The sequence below is a fragment of the Rhizopus delemar genome, genomic scaffold (genome assembly GCF_000149305.1).
Source record: "Rhizopus delemar RA 99-880 supercont3.12 genomic scaffold, whole genome shotgun sequence".
In the NCBI taxonomy this organism is placed as follows: Eukaryota; Fungi; Mucoromycota; class Mucoromycetes; order Mucorales; family Rhizopodaceae; genus Rhizopus; species Rhizopus delemar.
Window position 1 is genome coordinate 1,550,732 of NW_027137838.1, and position 15,178 is coordinate 1,565,909.

At 37.9% G+C, this 15,178-nt stretch overlaps 7 protein-coding genes across 7 annotated transcripts; 4 read left to right on the forward strand and 3 right to left on the reverse strand.

Annotated features, from left to right (window-relative positions):
* Positions 1-286: 286 nt before the first annotated feature.
* On the reverse strand, positions 287-1,267 carry RO3G_13836 (cytochrome b-c1 complex subunit Rieske; the record flags this gene model as incomplete). The annotated part of the gene is made up of 4 exons (XM_067668420.1): positions 287-324; positions 382-506; positions 562-988; positions 1,057-1,267. 4 exons carry the CDS (start codon positions 1,265-1,267, stop codon positions 287-289), a joined length of 801 nt encoding a protein of 266 aa, XP_067524521.1.
* A 467-nt stretch (positions 1,268-1,734) lies between these two features.
* RO3G_13837 (uncharacterized protein) lies at positions 1,735-2,291 on the forward strand (the record flags this gene model as incomplete). Its single annotated transcript, XM_067668421.1, has 2 exons — positions 1,735-1,748; positions 1,823-2,291. 2 exons carry the CDS (start codon positions 1,735-1,737, stop codon positions 2,289-2,291), a joined length of 483 nt encoding a protein of 160 aa, XP_067524522.1.
* A 1,302-nt stretch (positions 2,292-3,593) lies between these two features.
* On the forward strand, positions 3,594-4,114 carry RO3G_13838 (uncharacterized protein; the record flags this gene model as incomplete). The annotated part of the gene is made up of 2 exons (XM_067668422.1): positions 3,594-3,845; positions 4,031-4,114. 2 exons carry the CDS (start codon positions 3,594-3,596, stop codon positions 4,112-4,114), a joined length of 336 nt encoding a protein of 111 aa, XP_067524523.1.
* A 336-nt stretch (positions 4,115-4,450) lies between these two features.
* RO3G_13839 (uncharacterized protein) lies at positions 4,451-5,047 on the reverse strand (the record flags this gene model as incomplete). The annotated part of the gene is made up of 1 exon (XM_067668423.1): positions 4,451-5,047. One exon carries the CDS (start codon positions 5,045-5,047, stop codon positions 4,451-4,453), a length of 597 nt encoding a protein of 198 aa, XP_067524524.1.
* A 2,537-nt stretch (positions 5,048-7,584) lies between these two features.
* On the forward strand, positions 7,585-8,796 carry RO3G_13840 (uncharacterized protein; the record flags this gene model as incomplete). Its single annotated transcript, XM_067668424.1, has 1 exon — positions 7,585-8,796. One exon carries the CDS (start codon positions 7,585-7,587, stop codon positions 8,794-8,796), a length of 1,212 nt encoding a protein of 403 aa, XP_067524525.1.
* An 843-nt stretch (positions 8,797-9,639) lies between these two features.
* On the forward strand, positions 9,640-11,420 carry RO3G_13841 (uncharacterized protein; the record flags this gene model as incomplete). The annotated part of the gene is made up of 9 exons (XM_067668425.1): positions 9,640-9,756; positions 9,810-9,961; positions 10,020-10,107; positions 10,160-10,325; positions 10,367-10,540; positions 10,585-10,939; positions 10,991-11,058; positions 11,108-11,132; positions 11,180-11,420. 9 exons carry the CDS (start codon positions 9,640-9,642, stop codon positions 11,418-11,420), a joined length of 1,386 nt encoding a protein of 461 aa, XP_067524526.1.
* A 943-nt stretch (positions 11,421-12,363) lies between these two features.
* RO3G_13842 (uncharacterized protein) lies at positions 12,364-14,540 on the reverse strand (the record flags this gene model as incomplete). The annotated part of the gene is made up of 3 exons (XM_067668426.1): positions 12,364-13,745; positions 13,799-14,314; positions 14,369-14,540. 3 exons carry the CDS (start codon positions 14,538-14,540, stop codon positions 12,364-12,366), a joined length of 2,070 nt encoding a protein of 689 aa, XP_067524527.1.
* Between the last annotated feature and the right edge of the window lie 638 nt (positions 14,541-15,178).

The window sequence follows — 15,178 nt, forward strand, 5'->3', positions numbered from 1 at the left end:
GCATTAAATACTTTAGCAAAGCATTTAACCTACTGACTTGTGCTTGAGTAAATTTATTGAAATAGCAAGTTTCATTCCAATTATTTTGTTGAACAATCACTTCAAACTTCTTTGACACTAGCAATTCATACATGCAGGATGCTAAGATGACCGCTACTTTCACACAACTATCAAACTAAATAATGTATGTGATGAAAAAAAAAATAAAGGAGACAAAGCCCCAATTCCTTATTTACAAAAGACAAGGCAAAATAAAAAGGCGTGTAAAATAACTCTTTTTTTAATTCTAACCGATAATAAGTTTACCCTCTTGGAAGTTGTATTCTATTTAAAAAAATCAATTAGCAAAATGCCTGCATTAAGCTTTTTTAATCTGTTTACCTGGGATTTCAAGGTTAAGGGGTGCAGGACCCTTACGAATACGTCCAGAGATGTCATAGTGAGAACCGTGACAAGGACAGTACCATCCACCAAAATCACCAGCTTCTCCAATAGGCACACAACCCCTACATAGCATATTTCATTAATCTTTCTCTTCTATTTATTTTCCATGCTACTTACAAGTGAGTACAGACACCCAACATAACCAACCATTGAGGATCCTTGACACGTTCAGCATCTTGTTGAGGATCACGCAATTCATTGATGCTCACTTGGTTAGCTTCATCAATTTCAGCTGCAGTACGGTGACGAATAAAGACTGGCTTTCCTCTCCACTTGATAGTCACATTCTTTCCTTCAGGAATAGCGTCCAACTCAACTTCAGCCTTAGCTAAAGCCAAAACATCAGCAGAGGCAGACATATTGGCCAAAAAGTCGGAAACAGTAGCTTGAGCACCAGCAGCACTCACCAAACCAGTGGAACCAATCATCATGTAAGCAAAGTTACGGCTGGCTTCACCGCTGTTCTTGGTCTTTTTGTACTTGGAAAAATCAGGTACAGAGGTGGTGGAGTGGAGACGTAATTGAAGCTTGTTGAAGGGACCCACTACGCAAAAAAAAAATAAGTCAATTCTGTTTTTTTCTCGGTGGAAAGAATTCTTTTTTTTTGTTTACCATTGACATTTGATTTGTTGACTAAACCACCAACAGATCTTTGTTTGGTTGAGGTGCTCAACAAGGGTTGAGAGTTGTGAGATTCATGGTGTTCTTCTTCAGAGCTGGAAGAAGCATGGAAGATTCTCTTCACTGCATTTGAAGAAGCAGGGACATTGACATAAGTGCGGTTGACGATGGCAGACGCAAATGAGCGAGATAAGGAAGCCATTTGAGTTAGAGTGGGGAGATGTTTTGTTTGCAAAGAAAAAAAAAAAAAAAAGTGAGAAAACCCTATTGAGCGGGGATAGTACCCCCTTCATTTCCATCAATTTTTATCCAATCACCAAGTTTTCTAAAAGGTATGTTTTTAAAATGATGACGTCGATTTTTTTTTTTTTTTTCAAGAATTGCTTTTTGTGTACGAGGATATTATTCGAATGCCGCATTTTTAGCTGGTCATCATAAGAAGCATTTTTTAATAACAGGGCTTAAACCCACGAACAAACAAACAGGAAACGACCATGAAAATTGGAACCAGTGCCGTCAGACGAGAGACTAATCCAGCAGAAAGAACTTAGGGGGCTTTGCCTCTTCAAAAAGAATTGCTCTTACAGTTGATCCAATAAATTATGTCGTCTGGTCCGAGCAAAATATCACCCAATCAGAAATAGAATGTTGCTCAGTTAGAAGTAAGTGATGTACCGGATTTTGTAAGCATAGAAACTCGTCGTTTGTCATCATCATTAAAATCACCTGAGACAGAGTCTTAAAACATCAGGTATAGCACTACAACAGGTGATTCTAGCGTCATCAATGCATTTAATGATTTGGGCACAGGTACCATAAATTTAAATCAACCACAGCCAACAGAAACCACCATACACCAAGAAGAAGAAGGAGAATCCGGCCCTACACTGAACTTAGTAGGCCCATATAACGAGGAAAACGATGAAGAGGGCAAAATTCCATCAGATTTGTCAATCCACTACTATCCTCACCGTACTTGTGAGTACCCCCTTACATTTACGAATTCAGATGAGGAAAAGGAAGAAGAGGAAGAGGAAGATGCAACCGAGTTTGAAGATACTTCAAGATCAGAATGGATGTTAGGTGGTGTTTGTATTTCTGATTTATACCTTAATTTTAAGAAAGCAAACCTGAAATTGGCTGAACGCATTGATGCAGCACAACTCTCAGATATTCGCCTCCTCGCCCTGAGAGCAAAGCCAGCGGTAGAGGGGGTATTAGATTAACTTTAATTGGTCGGAGCTAAATATTTAATACCTTTTGTGAGGATGTCACTTTATGTTCCCTTTTAACCCAAATCCTATTAAAATTTCTACACTATATTTTTTAAAATTGACATGAACTCTGACGATGTTTACGCAGCTATAGCAGAACAATTCAGCAAGTTTAAACAGTTCCAAAACGTAGCAAATTAATATCTTCTTGCTTTGAAAGGCTTTAATCTTGAATATGACGAAGAAACCCACTATGTCAGGTCACTTTGTGGTCATAAAGTTGTCAACCAACATTGCATCGGGGATCATCTTCGTTTCATTGCAGATGGCTTCTTGTAATCAACAACCTACGACAAAAAAAAACTTTTTGCTGCCGCTTCAGAATGCGTCGAAGCGTATTTATTGGTATTATGAAAGTTATTTAACTTAAGGATTACCGCTTTCTTCACTATAAGTACAAGACTACTAGCAAAATTAGATTTTTACCTTACCAGAAAATGACGGATGCCACCCACCAAGTAGCTTATGATTACGGATATCACTCTGTGCACTTCAAAACCCATGATTACTCTGCCAACTGCGTAGATGAATATTTTCATATGACAGAAAATTCAGCAATGTTTATCATAGTAAAATTCATCTTTACTTAAACTAAAAACGCAATTATCCATCAACTTATTGCATTTTCAATGTATAGAGAACTCAACTGAATGCATTCTGAAGTGACATATAAGCGAGAAAGTTAAAGATCCATTATTAAGATGATTTACATACAACATTACACGAAAGATAATAGGTCTGAAATTTAATACCTTTGGGCGAAATGTTAAGACCTATTAATCTTAATAGAGCCGCTAATAGGGTCAGTTGGGTGACAACTTTTTGATTTCAGGGTATTAAAGTTAATTTAATAGGGACTGTTGGGTATGCTCTGAATGATATTTACATATTTGATAGAAACTCGGCATACTCTGTTAGCAAGTACTTCCCAGCTAAAGTACATACTCTGCTCGCACCAACGTTATCATTTGATGGCTATTTCCTCACAGAAGGGCTGAATTGCTATAGTTGGTGTATGAGCATCGAGGTATCTCGTCCCGCTGATTGGATCTCTTCACTGTCATTGTGCGCTCAATTCCTACAAAAAGCTTGTGAATCTAAGAATCTCTTAGATTTACACACCGCCAAGTTCTGACACAAGTCCTCCCAGTCCTAATCAATGGACCACCTGACGACTCAAATGAAGACAGCTACATTCATTATTACCTGTCACCATTACTGTCATTTGTATTTGCTTCGGACCCTCTTTTCAAAATGAAATGGGCTAACGGCCTGCTTTCAAGGAACGATAATGGTGCATTCAAGCCGGATTTCTCAGTATACAACATCTCCGATAGTATCAAATGTGTTGTCTTAATTGCTGAGTTTAAGCCCACAGAAAAAAACTCCAATGTGGAATCAGATTTGGTCAAACTTGCCAAACAGATGAAGGAAATTTTAAACAAATTGATCATCAATGGGGTTATGAAGCCTAAAGTTTGTGGTATTCACTGTGAAGGCGAAAATGTACAAACATATGTCATGGATATCCCCTCTCCCAGGCTTTACAGAATAATAAATACATCAAAAATCAAGTTATTCAAAAACCTGGATCAAATGTCACTTCTCCCAAACGTGATTAAACATTTGTTATGTTTGAAGGAGGTTGCTTTAGAAACTGCCACCAAGATTGAAGCAACTTCGCTCTATAGCCACAGCAATTTAAAGCGTCCAGCTTCAAATCCACCTGTAAATTGGTTATCAAGTGGGAATGTTGTACTCTCCCGTACCCCTAAAAAGCAAAAAAAAAATAAACTATTCTTTTATTACATCGATTAATCATTAAACACTTAAAGACTTTATCCAACATAAGCTGGTCAAACTATTTGTAAATTACGGTTAATTTATATTCAAAATGTTGGGCAAGTTAGCTTCAATCATTTGACCAAGTTAGTCCCATTATTCTGGGCAATTTATCCTCACACATGTGTAAAATAATTCAAGAAAGTGGGCAGCGTTTTCAAAAAATTGGTAAATTGAGAGTGGAAGCACAGTACAGTCGTTCCATTCGGATTCTTTTCAAGGTTTTTTTTTCCATAAAAAAATAACTTATTACCTGAAATGAATAATATTCATAGTGGCTCGCCACGTAAGCACATTTCAAAACAATTAACAGAGTGCTGAACAAATGCTTGTAGGTACTTAGGAGGAACAGAATTGCAAGCTTCAGTAATCCGAGTAGCCAAATCTTCGGTAGCTTCGAATGAACTTTGTTTAACCTTATTTTTGACAATTGCCCAAAACTGCTCTATTGGATTGAGTTCAGGAGAGTAAGGAGTAAGGTAGATACTCTTGTACCCTCTTGCAACTATCATCTCATCAATTTGGCCCGCTGTATGAATGGGTGCATTATCCATTATAATATAATAATCTTTTAGCTCAGGAAAACAATTCATCACATCCATGGTTTTTTCAAGAAACTTCATATAATGACCAGTGACAGTACCTTTTGAAGTCAGCTTTTTGGTTCCAGCTGGTGCTTTCCTTTTACGATTACCAAAGTCGATTTTGATTCGTTTTGAGCATTCTTCTTGGGGATTTCGATGTACCGTAGAAACAACAAACTTTGCCGTGATAGCACCTAATACAGTGTGAGAAACAACCCTTCCGGTAGGAGTAGCTGTAACAGCAGACTTCCCTTTCAATGACCATCCACTAGGAGGCCTCATGTTGATATTAAATCCGGACTCATCAACAAAAACACAATTTTCTAAATAGTTCATATCTGTTGCACTCCACTTAAGAACCCAATCCATGCGATCCTGAATTTTGACTGGATTATTTCTAGCAGCTGGTTGAGTTGTCAGCTTTTTAAAGGAAAGATTGCACTCAGCTTTCAGAAAGTTATGGGCAATGCTCTTCTTCACACTAAGATCAGAGAATTTTTGGGTGAGGAAGTCTATCGCATCAACTATTCGTGCTTGTGGGCAGTCGTCGTAGAAGTTTAGAAGGTGAAGCTTGTATCTATCATCTAATTGTAGTTTTGCTCTATTAACCAAATTGGTCTGCTTCTCAAAAATATTCCGGTCTTTGTCCTCCTTAAGTTTTTTAGCCCATTTTTGTGCTGTTCGCTCGTTTATGCCGCCTGCTGAGCGCCCAGATTTAGCGGCATTAAATAGCTTGATTCTATTATAGTACACAAACAGAAGCTTTTGCTCATTTGAGTATCTATGATAAATCTTAATCTGCTTTTTAACTACGGCTATAACTTCCTCCATATCAATATCAAGTTTTTCTATGTCTTCTTTAGATGATAACTGTGCATCTTCTTGTTTTTTGCAATATTCTCTTATACGTGTCAAAGTTTTTAGATGAAAAGGAGTGACTTCCTCATTCCAGTCTATAGCGCCATTCCCTTGCTCATCATCTACCCTACCTTGACTGTCTTCATAATAAAACCGAGCGGTCATCTTATTAAGAAAAGAAAAAGAACCTCAAAAGAAAAGAATCCGACTTTTGAAAAAATGAAAACCGTCCTTTGGAAAATCAAAAACCGCCCTTTGGCGATGGAACGACTGTATCATTATGAGCAATGTTCTAATCCACGTACCGAGCATGATAGACCCAATCATCATCAGAAGGAATATATCTCAGAATATCTTCCCCCATACTCACCTGAGCTCAATCCTATTGCGCAATTTTGGGCTGGCTTGAAAAGCAAAGTCAAGCGTACAAAGTTCAGTGATGTTGAGGCCCTCAGCTCAAGAATCACCGAAGCAAGTGAGGTTATTCCTGATGAACATTTGCAACACTTTGTTAAGCATTCCATTAATCAATTTAATAACTGCCTCAATAAAAATCCTATCTAAACGTTTTTCTTCTGCACCTGACCAACTTTATAGATTCAAATAGTCCACCAAGCTAATTTTATTTTTTTATCGTCTTATTTGCTTGCATAAACGAAAATTTGAAGCAAAAGTATATTCATTTTAATGCTTTTTATTGCAAGTTACCGATGCGTAGACAATTTTGAGAGTAGCACAAAGCAGACAAATATGAAAATGGCATGCTAGCAGTAAAGAAAACAACATCAGTGAATTATAGATTTTTGCATTGGAATAGTTATTTTTGACAGTAACTAATAAACGACATGTTATATAATAAAGCAGCCCGTAATACCTGGTATTCGGCTAGTAGACATAGTTGTAAAAGTAATCCAGGACTACTGTACATCAAAGGCGCTCAAATATAAAAAAATTGGCAGGAAACTACAGATAAGAATTATAGGCTCAATCAAATATTGTATAGCATTATCTAAAATGTGATAATATTCCTCCTCTACTAAATATGGTAGTTTTTCCAGATGATTTAGTAACACAGATCTAGTGGAATTAAAGTGTACCACTGTAATATTGACACTGGTCTCTTGAAGGATATATTGGAATGTTTCAATAAAATTGTTTTATACTAAATATTCCAAATAAATAGCAAGTTAGTAGGTCTGTATGGTTTAATTTTTTCTCAGTGCACTGTTAGTAGTCTGTTTTTTTTTTTTAAAAAAAAAAAAAGTTGATCTTATAACATCATTTTCTTTAATGATTGTATTGGCATGTTATTCTTTTTCTTCCAAATCATTAAAATTTAGCATTTTAAACATTCAGAGTCTATTTTCTTGGTTTTTATAGGGAACAATGTTGGTCTTGTTCACCTTGCAATGACTGATATTATGTTAAGAAATAAATTTCCTAATTTGGTTGAATTTAATACTCAGTGGCAGACGAAAAAGGAAATGAAAACCGATCGAACTTGACAGTCCATCAGTCAAAGTCAGACTAAATAGGCTATGCTTGTTCATAATTTACTTTATGCATACTTTTTACAGAAATATGCGCGTTTTCTGTTTAGTAACAAATCATTTATTTCTAATTCCGACCATCACACACACAAAGGAAGAATAGAAAAGAAGTCAATTCTAATTTATGTTTTATAGAAAAAGAGAGGGTTTGAAGTGAAGTCATAAATTAATGTATACAAGTTTATATAACAGAGATGTATATCATAACAACAACAAAAAAGAATTAAATATAGAGAAACTAAGTAATTTTTGGATTCAAAGAACGTGTGATACAAAGTCTACAATAAAAGTTCAACCTCCTCTTTTCCCCTGAATGCAATCAATGTATCCTAAAATAAAAAAATTTTGTATAAAAACTAATTCATGTGTTTCTTTCTTTTTCTGCTTATTTCATCCCTTCCTTTTTCACTTATGCAACTAATTAATCTCGTTTTGTTATTCTTACCCGTTATTACATGTTTACCTACTGCACAAGCACCGAAACCCATCGATCTACCACTCCAATTCATCAAAAGACACTCTTTTCAAAAACGATCAAGTAGCCTTGAGCTACCGCTTTTAAATGATGTAGGCATGAGCGAGTTGGGCATCCAAGTCAAAATTGGCACACCAGCAAAAGAATTCACACTGCTGTTTGACACAGGCAGTGCAGATACCTGGGTTCCCTCAATCCGTTGTCTAGAGATCAATGGCTGTCCAGAATTCCTCAACCGCTACAACCCGATCGAATCCCACAGTAGCAGCCAGATCATCAACGAGGTATTCAACATCACGTACAGCATTGGTGGTGCGGCCGGACTGTACTTTACCGATGTGCTTTCTTTGGCTGACGGCTACACGATCCAGAACCAGAAGTTGGCCATGGTCGAAAGCAACAGGGGTGCGATATCACATCAAAGAAACAAGACGGTCTTTTTGGACGGTATCTTGGGCGCCGGTTTACCACAGGGCACCATACAGTACTTGCAAAGTGGATCTGGCTATGACCCTGTCCCGGTCTCGCTTTATGAATCAGGCTTGATACCCAAACCAGTCTTTTCGGTCGCGATCGGTCAAGGCGATCAAGGCCGGGTACTCTTTGGCGACACGATACGCCCTGAGGGTGACTTTGTCTATACACCCGTGGCACCTGCTGTCTCTCACTGGGCTGTCAACACGCTGGGTTTCCAGTTCAAGAACAGGACGACTTCACGCGATTTTCGATTCAATCAACCGACTCCTGTAGGAATTGATACCGGATCCAATTTTATGTATCTTCCTGCCGCTTTAGCGCTTGATCTCGCCAAGACCATCGCACCCGGCCGATTCGAAGCCTTGACTGGTCTGTTTGCCGTGGACTGTGAATATGAAACGAGCCGTGATGTCTTGAATCTCTATTTCCCTGGTACACAAGGTCAAAATGTCTTCATTTCTATCCCTATATCTAAACTGGTTGCAAAACGTGAAAGTGATGGGGCCTGCTTCTTTCTGTTTACTCCCTCAGAGAATGAGTTCATTTTGGGAAACATGTTTCTCCGTCATTTTGTCGTGGTCTTTGATTTTGGAAAGACAAGACAGATTGGATTTGCTCCTTTGGTAAATGATGAACGAATCATGTCAGTGAACGAGACGACGGCTGCTTAACAACACTTTATTTATTGTCATGTACTTTTAATCATTTGGGGAGGTGAAACAGGGAGTTTATAAAACCGTAATATACACAAAAGAAAGAAGAAGAAAAAAAACAATAAAAAACAGCTCCTTTTTCGCTTCTCCTTTTCATTCTCTTCTAATGTTTTATTATGAATCATGAAGCAACGAGAACTTTATTATTTTCATCTTTTTATAGGCAAAAGGAGTTTCATCAAACCAAAAATAAATTTTTGGCGCTCAAAGTATAAAAATCAAGAAAAGGGAGAAGAAAAGAAGATGGGAAAAAAAAGAACAAATTTTCATTTGAGTTTGTACATGTTTTTGTAGTTTATAAAAAAATGTATTGTTTCTATATGCTAGTATCATATGCTTATTAGTGGCTGGAGATAAATAAAAGCAAAATGACAGTAAAAGAGATAGTGTTTGCAAGGGAGTGTAGGACGGTTAATATTGAACTTTTGAATTCATTTTTCACGTATAAATGTATTGATTTTTCAGTATTCACAAAGAACACTTTCTTTACCTGCTTTTTGTAACTCAGTCTCTAAGACTGGACTTATACGACTTGACAAATGAATACTCTTGATATGGTATACACAATAAGATGCTGTACCCCATTCTTTTTCTCAATTGATTCGCATTGTATAACCTCAATCAATTTAAGACTGTGAGACACTTTTCGCTATTTAAAAAAATGAAAAAATAAAAACCAAAGCTGCTTTATTTTTATAATTTTTTTTTTCTTTCTCAAACAACAAAATGCTATTTTCAAAAAAGATAGCTTCATTGATAACAACTGGGTTAGTCGTAGTTGGAATCAATGCATTCACTCCTATGCAATCCGTTTTACAAAATTATGAAACTCAGGGGTATCGTGTGCTGAGCAATAAGAACGTAGAGGGATATACTGTCAGAATAAAGCAACCTACATCGTGTGAAAATAATACACAGGTAAATAACTGACAGATGAAAACAACAGCAAAATAAGACTATTCATTGCATAGTATTCTGGTTACATCGATAAACATGATACAGACGATCATTATTTTTTCTATTTCACAGAATCAAGAACAGACCCTGAAAATGATCCACTCGTTTTGTGGTTAAATGGTGGACCAGGTTGTTCTTCCATGATGGGATTATGGATGGAACTCGGGTAAATAGATTTCCCTTGCTTCTTTTGAAACACATCTTTTTCTCATCTCTTTTCACAGTCCCTGTCTGATCAATAGTGAAGGGAATGGAACCATTCGAAACCCTTATAGTTGGAATACTGCTGCCAATGTTGTCTTTTTAGACCAGGTAAATGCTATCATTAAATAATAATAACAAAAATTAAATAAACATACAATAGCCTGTCAATGTAGGCTATAGTTATGGAAAGACAAAGGTCAAGAGCACCGAAGAATCTGCTCGTGATGTCTATGCGTTCTTACAGCTTTTCTTGGATGAATATAAACAGTATGCTTCCAATCCCTTCCATATATCCGGAGAATCCTATGGCAAGTGTCTATATTCTTGTTTGTGTCACTATTTCTGTATGCTTATCTATTATCTGTAGCTGGTCACTATCTTCCTGCTATTTCAAGTGAAATCATTCGCCAGAATGAGAATGCGACTGAAAATGGATTTTTAGAAATTAACTATCAATCGATGTTGATCGGTAATGGATGGACCAGTCCCCGTACCCAATTCAGGGAATATGCAACTTTTGGTTGTACAAATTACACACAATGTAAGTCATGAGTGATTTAGATAGAAAGTGAGACTGATAAATAGCAGACCAACCTATCTTTGATGAAGAAACTTGTGAGAATTTAAAATCAAAATACTCTCGCTGTGAAACCTTGATGAATGCCTGTTACAGATTTCCCTCTGCTCTCACCTGTCTTCCTGCTAATCTTTATTGTGAAAGTTCCCAAACGGGTCCTTTTGACAACACTGGATTGAATCCCTACGACATTCGCATGAAGTGTGAAGGGGATAGTGGGCTATGTTATAAACAAATTGATTCTATTCAATTCTATGCCAATAGCCCTCAAGTCAAGAGTAATTTGGGTGTGGATCCTGAGGTTGTCAAATACGAAAGTTGCAGTAACTCGGTTGGCAGTCGATTTGGTCAAACAGGCGATGGGTAAATTTGATTTCCAAAACCGTTTATTTTTTACTAAAATGGAAATATCAGCGGCCTTGACTTTTCAACCAAAGTAGCAGAAACATTAGAGGCAGGCGTACGTGTATTACTTTATGTTGGTAAGTTGAATAGAAGAGATTGATTAATATCTAATTATTATTCAATTAGGTGAAATGGATTGGATTTGTAATTGGTAAGATTGAATAAAAATACAAATAGGAAATACTGAAGTAAAGATAGGGTCGGTAACTTGGAATGGAGTTTAGAAATGAAATGGAAAGGAAAGGAAGGATACAACAATGCACTTACAAAGCCTTGGTTTAGTGATCTCACTGGACATCAAGCGGGTGATGTTCGTTCTTTTGATAATCTCACGTTCTTAAAGGTTTTCAATGCTGGTCATATGGTTCCCTTTGATCAACCAGAGAACTCATTAGACTTCTTTAACAAGTGGCTTTATAGTCTTCCCTTGGCTAATTAGCTACCCATTTTAAACAATAAATCTTTTGCAAGTGATCAGGCAAACATTGGCCAATCGGAGACGAAATTGTCCTTCCGAAAAGACAGCTCCTGACAAAGTAGCTTTATCCTTTTGGGCATCTAGTGTGCTGATTGTCCGTTAGTCAAAAAAAAAGGGGGGGGTCCATGTATACATAAACAGTGGAGAAATACCATGTCTATGCAAAACATTTTTTATTTAGAAACATACTTGATTTTAAAAAAAAGATTTTGCTTAAAAAAAATACGCAGTAATTTTTTTTTTTGTTTATTATGAAAGACTTCTGTTGACAGAACGACGTAATTGTCCATCTTGCTGTACCTCAGTTGTATCATTCACTGTCTTTCCGCTTGATGTAACAGAGTTGTCTTTTGTGTATTCTTTTAATCTTGCAAGTGTATAATCTTTACAAACTAAATAGGAACCCAAGGCAACTAAAATAAATTGATTGGTGAGTTTATTCATAAATTTCTTTTTTGTTGGTTGTCTATATCATTACAAACAGATAATGCAGCCCTATAAGTAAGTTTAGTATATATGCATAAAAGCATTCTCTACTCTCTCTTACCATCCTTTAATTACAGACTTTGGCGAATTCTTCATTTGTATAATTAGTGAAAAAGAGGTGAAAAAGAATGAGCTGATGTTTTTATACCCCAGTCACTTTAATTTAAAGTAAGATACAAAAAAAAACACACCTTAATTTCATCTTGAATATAAAGGGCATTCATTGTACTCATATATTTATTCGTTTCAACTTGGCATTCTATCTGCTGTCTATACAGTATGAGGTTGTATATCAATTTTATACTATCTAAATTGAAATTTGATGTGTTGAACAGACACTTGGATGTAGGTAAAGATATTAAAAGTATTTATTATATAGAATTATTATTGCTGTCACATTTAAATATGTATTGTCTTCTTAACATTCACCCATGGGGCAAGAAGCAGTGATCACAGCACCCTTTACACCCGTGATCTTGAAAAGAGCTTGAAGAATAGCTGAAATACCTTGACCAGCAATCATACCAGCAGCTACACTGTACATCAGATCATCGTAAGCTGTTCTTCTGAGCCTCTTCCATATCTTTCCTGACACCCAACCGATGAACATGGCCAGTGGAACCTCAGGAGAAGTATTGATCATGGCAATGCCCACTGCACTCACCGAAGGATAAAACTTGCGGTATTTTTCGGGTACAAAGAAATGACGGACCAAGGGGAAGACCACACCAGCGATTGCACAGATGATGGTAGCGATCATCGAGTTGCGACTCAGCGGTTCTGAGGTACCCGTCAACAGTTTGGTCACACTAGCCCAGGCTTTGACGGCGACCAATCCAAATTCACACTCAGCATCCAGGTTTTGATCAATAATGCAAGGATAAGCATCTGCAAAGAGGATGAATAACCCGACGGCGATGGCAATAGCAAAGAAGGAAGCAACAAACTGAGCCCAAAATTGGGAACGAGGCGATGCGCCGACGAGCTGGCCTGTCTTGAGATCACCGACCATATCGACCGCTTGAGAGGCAGCAGAGGCAGAGATGTTTCCGGCCATCAGGTTGTTCTTCATGACGGCCTGCAAGCTATCGGCAGGCATCTTGGCAAACACCAGCTGTGACATCTTACCGATGGAGCCCGTCGGGTTAATGTCCGTCTCACCCGTCGCTTGAATACCCACAAAGGAAAACAGAAAGCCCAAGATGATGGCAACGATCGATTGATAGACAGGCATGCCAAAGTATCGACCCATGATGGCACAGGTAAAGATGATCGAAAGAAACGTGCCTCCGATCCACCAAGAGGCCGGGATCAATTCCTCCGGTCGAAAGATCTCGTTCTCATCTTGCGTTCGCTTGTACTTGTCGGTCTCTTGCTCAGTCAGTTGGGTGCGGAGGACGATGCGTTGGAAAAAATGGACGCCGCGCATGGCTGCCGAATAGAGCTCGAGCACACCTCCCTTGATACCGCGCCAGAGGGAGTCATAGTGGATCAGTAGCTCTGTAAAGGCCGTGATGGTCATCAGGGCAATCCCGGGCCATAAAAAGAATCGGTTGGTGGTGTCCCCGGCGGCATTGAAACCCATCGGGGCTACAAATTCACCCGTCGCCACAAGACAAGGACCGATGATGCCGTAGACAACAAGGGTTCCGATAAAGAATGAAAGCACAGTCGATCCGGGTGTCATCAAGCCCGCACCAAAGAAGGGAAAGTCCCATTTAAAGTACCAGCTCCAGTCTTGGTTGGCACTCATCAAAGGTTCATAGTTGGTAGCATGGCCAATATAATAAAGTATGTGAACTAACAACAACCCGAGTTAGCTTTGGCCCTGTATCCTTATCATCCAGACTTACTCGTATCAAAAAAGGGTACAAAATAAGAAATAAGAGTCCAAATGAAGGTGACCATGAACCAAATGCCCATCCACATGGCCTTTTTCATCGCAGCCTTTTCACCATCCACCGTGTTGTGTAAAGACAGGATGGTGACAGCAGCCGCTCTTGGTGTAGGAAACACTAAATCTTGCTTGACCACAAAATGGGAGCGCAAGGGAACCGCAAAAAAGAGACCATAGAAAGCAGCAGAGATGGTAAAGAGCAAAAGAGCGACGGCATCCTCTCGAGGATTGCTCATCAAACCGAGCTTGTACATGGCAGGAATGCCAGAGACAAAGCCAGCAGAGAGACCACCTGCGGTGGTTGCTGCAGATTGTGCTGTACAGTTTTCTTTGGGACCAAAATGACCTCCACCCCATTTTGGAGGAAGCACGCGAGAGATGGGTTTGATGATGGCAAATGAAAAGATGGCACCAAATAAGGACGCACCAAAGGTCCATCCGATCTTTAAACCAAGGTATGTGTTGGATGCGGCTTATATCGTAATGCGTTAAAAAGCGGTGGTTGCCTCATCCCCCTTTTACTTACCAACTAAACAACCGAGCAAAGAACCCACGATGGAAGCACGCCAAGTGAATTGAAATTCTTCAATCAGTTTATTGGAAACGGTGTCTACTGCAACTTGACTTGTTTTATCAGACTCATAATATTCTTTTATTTCATCCTTTTCATTAACCACAATGGCTGGTTCAGTTGACATTTTATGAAAAAGAAATGCTTTTTTGGACAAATTGAAAATTTCTCCCTTTTTTATATTGGTTTTGATGTTGAATCAAAAAAAAAGTTTCGCACACGTATTTTGTGTGTCTGTATTACTTCAATCCAAATCGCTTTGAATGAAAAAGAAAAATGGGAGATGTGTAACTGTTGCTTTTTTAAATGATCCAAAGATTCTATTCCATATATAGGAATTTCCACCTTTATTTGGTATTTACTATGTCTTACAACATCACTTGCTTCTTTTCAATAGTCGTATTACTTTTTATAGTCTGTTGAAAAAAAAAAAAGAAAAAGAAAAAGAAAAAAGAAGATACTAAAAGCAAACATTGCATATCAAGACTTTTCAGTAGTCCAGGACTTGTTGCTTGTATAGAGTCGAACAGGTAAAGGAAAATAACGCAAGAAACGCTGTCGATTTGAAGAATGAAAAAGAATGATTCAAGGTAGCTGTCATACAATCAACCTTTCTTTTTATTCCTTTCTTTCTTTAAAGATGATCCCATTGTGCTTTTACTCTGCTAAAAAAAAAGGAAATTATCTTGATAAACTAGAATAGTAACACATTTAAAGAAGAAAGCTCTTTAGTTGGAAACTGTTCTGACCCAACAAAACCTCATT